The sequence below is a fragment of the Arachis hypogaea genome, chromosome 17 (genome assembly GCF_003086295.3).
Source record: "Arachis hypogaea cultivar Tifrunner chromosome 17, arahy.Tifrunner.gnm2.J5K5, whole genome shotgun sequence".
NCBI lineage: Eukaryota > Viridiplantae > Streptophyta > Magnoliopsida > Fabales > Fabaceae > Arachis > Arachis hypogaea.
In genome coordinates this window covers 122,912,174-122,923,772 of record NC_092052.1, presented here as the reverse complement: position 1 = coordinate 122,923,772, position 11,599 = coordinate 122,912,174, and the positions used below count along the sequence as shown (strand labels likewise).

At 33.6% G+C, this 11,599-nt stretch overlaps 1 protein-coding gene and 1 non-coding gene across 2 annotated transcripts; both read right to left on the bottom strand.

Annotated features, from left to right (window-relative positions):
* Positions 1 to 1,950: 1,950 nt before the first annotated feature.
* LOC112763802 (low affinity inorganic phosphate transporter 4-like) lies at positions 1,951 to 4,310 on the bottom strand. The gene is made up of 2 exons (XM_025809380.2): positions 3,910 to 4,310; positions 1,951 to 3,148 (listed from the first exon to the last, which is right to left on the bottom strand). The coding sequence occupies exons 1-2, from the start codon at positions 4,302 to 4,304 to the stop codon at positions 1,951 to 1,953; spliced, it is 1,593 nt and encodes a 530-aa protein (XP_025665165.2). The 5' UTR covers positions 4,305 to 4,310.
* A 6,915-nt stretch (positions 4,311 to 11,225) lies between these two features.
* On the bottom strand, positions 11,226 to 11,333 carry LOC112768911 (small nucleolar RNA R71). The gene has a single exon (XR_003186287.1). It is a non-coding gene; the product is annotated as a small nucleolar RNA R71 (small nucleolar RNA).
* Positions 11,334 to 11,599: the final 266 nt, after the last annotated feature.

Here is an 11,599-nt window from a genome sequence, read left to right as displayed (position 1 = left end):
CCTTAATGGGCTCACGGGTTGAGATAACTCCAGACCAAAATGAGGAACTCAACTTAGTACTGTACAATAATTACAAAAAACAAAAGAATTGGACCTAAATCATATATCAAGCCATTGGGAGTTTCGGAAAACCTTTTTTTAGTTTAGATATTTAAGTCCAAAAAGTAAAAATATAGAATGATTCTCCAAAAGCTTAAAAAATGTAAAGAAGTATGACGTTTAATTTGTTTATTGGGTTTGGGCTGTCTTTTAATACAAAAAATACGTTTATTTATTTATTTATTATTATTATTATTATACCATATGAACAATTGAACACCTAAGAATCAAAGTTTCATTGAAGTGGGAGACACGCATCAACATTTGAAAACAATGAAACATTATCAACTTTGAGTGTGATGATTTGAATTTTGAATATTACTTTTCTGGTTTTTTCATCTATATCACCTTCGTCATTCTCCTCGCCTCCATGAGTGGTATTATTTCCTTACAAGTTATTTAAGTAGTGCTTCAATAATTTCCTAATCTAAGATATGCCTTGGCCCAAATAATGTTAAGATGTTGTCTAGAGTGTCAAATTGTCCAAAGAGATCAGGCAAGCTAAAAAAATTACAGCTGAATAGAGGGTTTGAATAGGATTAACAGTTATTTATTATAATTAACATACAGTAATTAATTTTTGAAGGTTTAAAAAAGTTAGAGTTTAAGACACCTTACACCGTAAATTAGTTTAATATTAAGGTGATTATTCATATGAAATTATTTTTATGTGAATAGATAGAGGTGAACTGCTGGATAGTTTAATGTTTGATTAAATTATTATTTAATAATTTTTAACTATTTATTTGATTAAATTGTTATTTAATATTTTTTAATTATTTATTTTATTTATTTTATATGAAGATAATTTTATGTGAGTAGAAGTTAATATTAGTTGATTGTATATATATATATGTTCTTAATTTTCCTTTCTTTTAATATGTGTTTCTTAAGAGGCACATAAGTAGGAAAAGGACCCTTTAAAAGGCATAGCAAACTGTTATACCATAAAATCAAATCTCATAAAAGATTTTCTTCACAAAAGTGAAACTTAGAGATGAACTAACATTGAAAAAGGATATTAAATAGATCCTCTCTTGTCTCTGCCACTCATATATATAAATCGGAAATGTTTGGTAACCAAAGAAAATCAGCCAAAAACAGCCATAACTTGCCTTGTTTAGCATTCATTAATGTTGCGATAATTAATTAATGCTAAATAAGATAAATTCTGGCTGGTTTTTTTGTCTACCTAGCATTTTTTTTGGTGAAAAATCAATATACTTCTAATGTTGAATCGGGACCAATTAGGACAGAAATAAAGCATTGGGTCGAACTCTTTTTTGGTGTTAAGGTAATAGCTATGAATAGTCATCGACTATCGGTAAAGAGTAGAAGAATGCGACCTATTATGGGACATACAATGCATTACAGACGTATGATCATTACGCTTCAACCGGGTTATTTTATTCCACCTCTTAAAAAGAAATGAACTTAAATCAAAATATTTAATAACATGGTGATACATTTATATAAAACTTCTATCCCAAACACACACAATAAAACCGTAGACAATCAAGTCAAATTCAATCTACAAAATAATTTGATCTATAAACAACATGTTATGGTAAAGGCTGTAATGCCAGAAAAATCATTACCTCAGAACATAGAGGGGGAGGTCATAAGCTTCTATATAAATTTTCCCAATAGAGAGGGCATGATTATACACAAGTATACAAAATGTTCATCACACTTATTTGGCAATCTCGTGCCTTTACATATCGCACACATTATTAATTACGCACAATAATTTGTAATCAAACTGTGACACAAAACATGATTATTTTTTGTCACTCATAAAATATTGAATACAAATACCATATATATACTAATTCATTATGCAATATATTTTCACATCGTCTCGGTTTGTTTTTCGTTGCGACCACCATTTTCCATGGTCATAATTGTGGACTGAGTGAACTCGCTCTCTCTACCATCTTCGCCGGAGATCTCCTCCAAGGACCGCCCCTTCGTTTCGGTGACCAAGAAAGTACACAAGAATCCCAAAAAGTTTGTCAGCGCCAGAATCTTCATGGCGCGACTTATCTGATGCAAGTCACCCTTCACTGTATAACTTTGTATCCCGAATGATCCCACCATTGCGCCGGCTTTCCCCGCCGCGGCGCTCAGCGCGTGACACGTGGACCTCACGCGCGTGGGGAAAAGCTCGGCGGGCAGCACGAACGTCGTGCTGTTGGGTCCGAAATTCGCAAAGAAGAACGTCAATCCGTAAAGAAGAGCAAACAAAATCTTGCTCTCTTCTCTGAGGTATTCGTACTTGACACCCATTATGAACATGAAAACCGACATCATGAAGAAACCCATGAGTTGGATCTTGAATCTTCCTATCTTCTCAATGAAGATAACGGTGAACCAGTAGCCAGGGAAGGTTCCGAAGAAAGCAATGAAGAACATAGCGCGTGAAGTTTTCATAACTTCTTCAATGGCGTTCATGTTGATGTCATTGGGAATCATTCCCATGGCAGGGAAGATATCCTTCTGAGTAAGGTTCTGAGAGTAGAAAGCTATGTCCAGCAAGAACCACGTGCTCATGGTTCCGATGAGGTGGCGGCCATGTCTCCGAAAGAACTCGTTGGACCAGAGAGGGTATTGGTTCATTGATTTGAACTGAGCTATCTTTTCTTGTTCTGCAAGAATTTCGATGTCCAAAACCCTAGCCATGTCCGTGGCGGCTTGCTTGGCGTTCCCTTCGATCAACGCCGTGTAGCGACCGGTTTCCGGCATCTTCATCCTCCAGTAGAACGTTAGCATTGCGGGAACTGCACCGATCATGAGCACGATACGCCATAGAAAATCGCCTTCTGGTTGCGTCGAGAGTGCGGGGTTCGCGGTGTACGACGGAGCAGGGTAGTTGTGCAAGAAGAGAGCCGAGATGATCACCGATATTAGACCGGCGCAAATGATCCCCACGCCTTGCATGGCGAACACCGCCGCAATGAAAGCGCCACGTGTCCTTTTGTTGGCGTATTCGGACATTATCGTCGCAGAAAGAGGATAGTCTCCACCTATGCCAAACCCTAGCCAAAACCTACATTAGAGGTATTAATTAGTACAAAATTTCTAAAGGTTTAGCTATGCTTTACCAATCATCATCTTTGATTTGTATAGTGATCAGCTAATTTATTTGTTTATATAAATATTGAAAGGTCTATATTTAAATTAAATGAAAATTCAAGTATAATTAATTTTATGTAAAGTTGATAATCGAAAATTATTAAATAATTTAATAAAATTGATAAAATTATCATCTAACAATTATTAACTATCAATTTTATATAAAATTAATTATTCTAGAATTTCTATCTTTAAATTATTATATTTTATATTTTTTAATCATGTTAAATCGTATATCAAAATTAATTATTAATATAAAATATATATTAAATATAAATTAAATTATATATATAAAAATACATAACGAGTAATTTTAATAACTGATTTTGATATATAAATAATATTTTTGATAATTTTTATACTAGTGTTGGTTAGATATGTTGAAAAAAACTAGTATTTGGCACTAACAAGGCTCTAATTAGTAATGAATAAGATTAGTTAGTTGACATTATGGTAATTAATGGAGCTATATATATACGGTGAAAATTCAGGTGAAGTCGACTTCACGTGAAGTTGATATTTGAGAGCCGTTAAATGAAAATTTAGTCAAATCAGTCAAATCATCTAACGGTCTTAGGTATCAACTTCACGTGAAGTCGACTGCACCTGAGTTTACACTTTTATATATATATATATATATATATATATATATATATATATTTTTTTTTGAAGTACCTGAAGAAGCAGAGCGAGGTCATGACGGACTTGGCGGTAAGACCGAAGGAGAGGCCGGAGCCGATGGCGCAGAAAACCATAATGATGAGGGTTATACCGTACACCTTCTTACGCCCCAGCTTGTCACCCAACCAACCAAACACTAACTGCCCTGTGAGGGTTCCAAACAGCGCCACCCCGATCACAAAGTTGTTCACCGTTGTTGGAAGCTTTCCTGGTTTAGGTGAATGTGGGTCGAAGTAGTACAATCGTCCCAGGAGTTTGGAGACGGTGGAGATGCAGAAGAGGTCGTAGGCATCCGTGAAGAACCCCATTCCGGCGATCAGTATGGCGGTTACATGGTACCATTGCGTTCTCGCCGAGTCCAGTGCTTCAAGCACCCCTAGTGATGACATCTTTGATGAGTTAGTTAGTTAGTTAGATATAGTTTAATTCATTATGGTTGTGGATATGTATATATAGTGGTTAAGAGGATTTGATAATTTGGTGTGGGTGAATAATCCTAGGTTGCGGGGGTGGGGGAGACATGAACGAGAAATTTGGATTGGTGATTTATGTGGATGTTGCTGTCTCTTGTTCATGGAATACAGGGTATATTCTTCCATTGCTATATGTTTGATTTTGGAAAATTAGTTAGTGACAGCTGGCTTATGGGATTAATTATTAAAAATTCTTAGAGTCAATAATTTTTAGTATTTTTTTTGTCATTATTTAATAGTTACAGGCACTAAATTATTTTTAATAATAAATAAATTTTTATTAATTTATATATATAAATTTTAAAAAATATGAATATAAATTGTATTAATTATGTATAAAATTTTAATAATTATAAATATAAATTATATATTTTTTATGTATAAAATATTTAAAAATATTGAAAAAATAAATATATTGCCAATGAGTTATAGCTCAAATGGCATAATCTCTCCATACTTATTTAAGAGGTCGCGAGTTCGAATTTTCCTATCTTTAGTAAAAGAAAATATTTAAAAATATTGATGTAACTTATTATTAATTAATTACTGATAAAAATTAATAATATTTACTAACAGAGTATAGTATGGTTCACTAACTATTAGCGTTAGTGGTTACAGTGATGTGCTAGATAGCTAGCTACCTTTTATGTGCACACAACATTTATAGGAGATCGTTAGAATTTAAGAGAACATTGATGCATGATGGTCTAAGATGAAAAATCTACGGCTTTGTCAATGGTCCATTTTTATTGGACTTGAGAATGAGCTTAGCATCTCTTGAAAGCCATGGGATGTGTGTGTACGTATATATACTTTGTGGACATCGAAAGTTTTCTTTTTCTTTCTTTTGGACTTTACTATCATGGCTAGCGGACTTATAGACGACGATCCACTACCACCACGACCAACACCTAGACGCACCACCGATCATCACGAGCGAGACAAGGATTACATAGTAGCTAGTTAGGATTTTATTGTATTGATTTTGGTTTTTTGAATTTTGAATAAAGGTGTATGTTTATTATTTATTTACTTTCGGATAAATTTGCGTGCTATTTTTTTTTTTTAAGTTAGGAATGAAATTTGAACTCGCAACTTCTAGATGAGTATGAAAAGACTATGTCATTTGAATTATAATTTGTTGACAAATTTACGTGTTATTATTATTTGGTTCTATAATTTATTTAGATGTTTTATTTTATAATTTTGTGATATAACAAGTAGCTGAAATATAATTAATATATATTATTAATGTATAATTGTATATATAATAAGAGCTGAAAAAGGTATTAACACGGTTGAAACGAAAATATATAATTAAAATGAAAAAAAAAAGTCATTAATTATTACAAGTGAGATTGCGTAAGTCTTTTTTTTATTCCATTCAAATATTGGACAAAAAATAGAGTAATTGTCTTCTATTTAATTTTAATTCTTATCCTTTTATATTATATATAATATCAAATTAACTAATAAGTCAATAGACTAATTCAACACATTTAATATATGAACTCAAATTTAAGTTAAAACTCCATTAAAAAATAAATTTATAGACTTATTATCTTATTGAGTTGTTAAAGAGTCGAATATAAACTTACTCACGTGTTAATTCCTTTAAACAAAGGACGGGAAAAGAGATAATATACCTTCTTTTTAATCCTGCTATGCGTAAACTCTTTATCATTATTGTCAAACTCGGGAGTTAACTCGCACACAAACTTGTTCTTCAGTAAACTCGGCTAGACTCAGCAGGACTCGCTCAAACTCATGAGTTGGCGAGCATGAATAATTGTGTGTTAGGATGATTGACCAAGCTAGCTAAGTTAGTTGCACAGTTGTGCCAGTTGGATTAGTTTTCAGTTACTTGCTGTTAAAGTTAGTTATCACTCTGCACTATATAAACACATACTACTGTACTTGTAATATCAACTTCTTCAATACAAAATATCCACATCATTCTATTCCAGCTTTTTCTTCTCTCTCTCTCTTCGTTTGTTCTTGAAACTAGTTGAACCTCAGAGCTGCAGTTCTAATCCATGGCCACTCCTTCCGCGATTCCCACAACTTCCATCAACAACGCTGCAATGTCGACAATAGCTGCAATTGCTAGCTTTCAAGCAATAATAAAGTTAGATGAAGACAATTTTAAGGTTTGGAAACAGCAAGCACTATCGTGTGTCAAAGCTAATAGACTTCAGAGTCATTTCACCAGAAACACAATTTCACAAATGTTCAACACTGAAGCAGATCGAGAACAAGGTAATGTGTCTCAAGAATTCGAAATTTGGGAACAATGTGATGAATGTCTTGTAGAGTGGATGCCTGATGAGCGGATAATTTATACGCTTTTTGGCATTGTTTTTAGTATGTTTTTAGTAGAATCTAGTTACTTTTAGGGATGTTTTCATTAGTTTTTATGTTAAATTCACATTTCTGGACTTTACTATGAGTTTGTGTGTTTTTCTGTGATTTCAAGGATTTTCTGGTTGAAATTGAGGGACTTGAGCAAAAATCAAATTCAGAGGTTGAAGAAGGACTGCTGATGCTGTTGGATTCTGACCTCCCTGCACTCAAAGTGGATTTTCTGGAGCTACAAAACTCAAAATGGCGCGCTTCCAATTGCGTTGGAAAGTATACATCCAGGGCTTTCCAGCAATATATAATAGTCCATACTTTAGCCGAGTTTAGATGACGCAAATGGGCGTTGAACGCCAGTTCTACGCTGCTGTCTGGAGTTAAACGCCAGAAACACGTCACAAACCATAGTTGAACGCCAGAAATACGTTACAACCTGGCGTTCAACTCCAGAAAGAGCCTCTGCATGTGTAACATTCAAGCTCAGCCCAAGCACACACCAAGTGGGCTCCGGAAGTAGATTTATGCATCAATTACTTACTTCTGTAAACCCTAGTAGCTAGTTTATTATAGAGTAAAGTATCGTTTTTGTCCTCAACGTTTGGGGTAAGTCTTATTTGTGTCTCTAACGTTTAAATCGTCCTATTTGTATCCTTAACGTTTATAAAAGTGATTCAATGTTATCCTAGTATCAATTATACTAACAAATCATATTATATTTTTTAATTATTTTCACTTGGATGTATTCATTCTCAATTAGGTCTCACCTGGATGTATTCTATTTTAATATTATACCCACTATTTGTGTTTAGATTCAATTATGTCCCTAGAAAAGTGAATGATGTAAATGTTGTAGGAATTAGTTTCAACATTTGATGAGCTATTTTTTGGAGTAGATCATCGATTCTATCCTAAACATTTGTATTCTAATTTCAAGAAGAGATTTTTTAAACTCAAACTAAAGCGTTCATGATGTGTAATTGACAGCAGGATAATATTGAATCACTTTTATAAACATTAGGGATACAAATAAGACGATTTAAACGTTAGGGACACAAATAGAATTTACCCCAAACGTTGGGGACAAAAACAATACTTTACTCTTTATTATAAATAGAACTTTTTATCATTGTATTCGCAGTCTTGGTCTTAGTCTTGGTTACTCCAGTTCCCCTTTGGGGCCGAGACCAATGAACTCCATTATCACTTATGTATTTTTCAACGGTAGAGTTTCTGCACTCCATAGATTAAGGTGTGGAGCTCTGCTGTTCCTCAAAGATTAATGCAAAGTACTACTGTTTTTCTATTCAATTCATCTTATTTCGCTTCTAAGATATTCATTCGCACTTCAACCTGAATGAGATGAACGTGACAATCATCATCATTCCCTATGAACGCGTGCCTGACAACCACTTCTGTTCTATCTTCGATTGAATGATTATCTCTTAGATCTCTTAATCAGAATCTTCGTGGTGTAAGCTAGAATGATGGTGGCATTCAAGAGAATCCGGAAAGTCTAAACCTTGTCTGTGGTATTCCGAGTAGTATTCAATGATTGAATGACTGTGACGAGCTTCAAACTCGCGAGTGCTGGGCGTAGTGACAGACGCAAAAGGAGGGTGAATCCTATTCCAGCATGATCGGGAACCTCAGATGATTAGCCGTGCCATGACAGGGCATCTTGGACCATTTTCACAAGAGGAGGGGTTGTAGCCACTAACAACGGTGATGCCCTTGCATAAAGCCAGCCATGGAAAGGAGTAAGACTGATTGGATGAAGACAGCGGGAAAGCAGAGATTCAGAGGAACGAAAGCATCTCTATGCGCTTATCTGAAATTCTCACCAGTGAATTACATAAGTATTTCTATTCTTAGTTTATTATTTATTTTCAAAAACTCCATAATCAATTATTATTCGCCTGACTGAGATTTACAAGGTGACCATAGCTTGCTTCATACCAACAATCTCTGTGGGATCGACCCTTACTCACGTAAGGTTTATTACTTGGACAACCCAGTGCACTTGCTGGTTAGTTATGCGAAGTTGTGAAGATATGTTTAGACCATGGTTCTGTGCATCCGTTTTTGGTGCCATTGCCAGGGAATCAATTTCGATCAACAATTCACAACCTGAGTAACAATTTCGCATACCAAGTTTTTGGCACCGTTGCCGAGGATTGTTTGAGTTTGGACAACTGACAGTTCATCTTGTTGCTCAGATTAGGTAATTTTCTTTTTGTTTTATTTTCAAAAATTTTTCAAAAATCTTTCAAAAATTTCTCCTTTGTTTTCGAAAAAATAAAAAAAAAGTTTTCAAAAATATACTTTTCTTCAGAATTTTTAAGAATGAATTCTAGTGTTTCATGAAGCATGGCTGGCTGTAAAGCCATGACTGTAGGGCATGTTAGATGTGTCATGTCTGAGTTACATACTAAAGCTTGGCTGGCTAGTAAGCCATGCCTGACCCTTTGATTGGAGCTTTAGAGCATAAGATTCCTGGAATTCATATTAAAAATTTTGGAATCCTTATTTTTCTTTTCCAAAATAATTTTCGAAAAAATACAAAAAAATTAGAAAATCATAAAAATAAAAAATATTTTTGTGTTCTTGTTTGAGTCTTGAGTCAAATTGTAAGTTTGGTGTCAATTGCATATTCATTTTGCATTTTTCAAAAATTTCATGCATTCATAGTGTTCTTCATGATCTTCAAGTTGTTCTTGGTAAGTCTTCTTGTTTGATCTTGATGATTTTTCATTTTGTGTTGTATGGTGTTTTTCATATGCATTCTTGAATTCTTAGTGCCTAAGCATTAAAGATTTCTAAGTTTGGTGTCTTGCATGTTTTCTTTACATAAATTTTTTTTTTCAAAAAATATGTTCTTGGTGTTCATCTTGACATTCAAAGTGTTCTTGGTGTTCATCTTGACATTCATAGCATTCTTGCATGCATTCATTGTTTTGATCTAAAAATTTCCATGCATTGCATCTTTTTCATGTTTTCCTCTCTCATCATAAAAATTCAAAAAAAATATATATATCTTTCCCTTTTTCTCTCTCATAAATTCGAAAATTAGATTTGACTTTTTCAAAAATTTTTAAAATCTAGTTGTTTTCATGAGTCAAATCAAATTTTCAATTTAAAAATCTTATCTTTTTCAAAAATCAAATCTTTTTCATTTTTCTTAGTTATTTTCGAAAATTTTAAAAACATTTTTCAAAAATCTTTTTCTTATTTTTATATCAAAATTTCGAAAATAACAATAACAATTAATGTTTTGATTCAAAAATTTCAAGTTTGTTACTTGCTTGTTAAGAAAGATTCAAACTTTGAGTTCTAGAATCATACTTTGTGATTTCTTGTGAATCAAGTCATTAATTGTAATTTTAAAAATCAAATCTTTTTCAAAAACTAATTTCAATCATATCTTTTCAAAAATATCTTCTTATCTTATCTTTTTCAAAAATTTGATTTCAAAATATCTTTTCTAACTTCTTATCTTCTTATCTTTTCAAAATTGATTTTCAAATTTGTTTCAACTAACTAACTAACTTTTTGTTTGTTTTTTATCTTTTTCAAAACTACCTAACTAACTCTCTCTCTCTAATTTTCGAAAATATCTTCCCTCTTTTTCAAAATTTCTTTTTAATTAAACTAATTATTTTATCTTTTTATTTGAATTTTCGAAAAAAACTACTAACCTTTTTCAAAAACTATTTTCGAAAATCACTAACTCTTTTTCAAAAATTATTTTCGAAAATTCTCCCTCTCTCTCATCTCCTTCTATTTATTCATCTACTAACACTTCTCCTCACCCTTATATTTCCTTCCTTACATTACATCCTTTGTCCCCTTCCTTTCTTCCACTTACATAAGGACCTCTATACTGTGGTATAAAGGATCCCTATTATTATTATTATTATTATTTTTCTGTACCCTCTTCTTTGTCATATGAGCAGGAGCAAGGACAAGAACATTCTTGTTGAAGCAAATCCAGAACCTGAAAGGACTCTGAAGAGAAAATTAAGAGAAGCTAAATTACAACTATCCAGCAAGCACCTGTCAGAAATTTTTGAACAGGAAGAGAAGATGGCAGCCGAAAATAATAATAATGCAAGGAGGATGCTTGGTGACTTTACTGCACCTAATTCCAATTTACATGGAAGAAGCATCTCCATTCCTACCATTGGAGCAAACAATTTTGAGCTAAAACCTCAGCTAGTTTCTCTGATGCAGCAGAACTGCAAGTTTCATGGACTTCCATCTGAAGATCCTTTTCAGTTCTTAACTGAATTCTTGTAGATCTGTGATACTGTTAAGACTAATGGAGTAGATCCTGAAGTCTACAGGCTCATGCTTTTCCCTTTTGCTGTAAGAGACAGAGCTAGAATATGGTTGGACTCTCAACCCAAAGACAGCCTGAACTCTTGGGATAAGCTGGTCACGGCTTTCTTAGCCAAGTTCTTTCCTCCTCAAAAGCTGAGCAAGCTTAGAGTGGATGTTCAAACCTTCAAACAAAAAGATGGTGAATCCCTCTATGAAGCTTGGGAAAGATACAAACAGTTGACCAAAAAGTGTCCTTCTGACATGCTTTCAGAATGGACCATCCTGGATATATTCTACGATGGTTTATCTGAACTATCAAAGATGTCATTGGACACTTCTGCAGGTGGATCCATTCACCTAAAGAAAACGCCTGCAGAAGCTCAAGAACTTATTGATATGGTTGCTAATAACCAGTTCATGTACACTTCTGAGAGGAATCCTGTGAGTAATGGGACGCCTATGAAGAAGGGAGTTCTTGAAATTGATACTCTGAATGCCATATTGGCTCAGAATAAAATATTAACTCAGCAAGT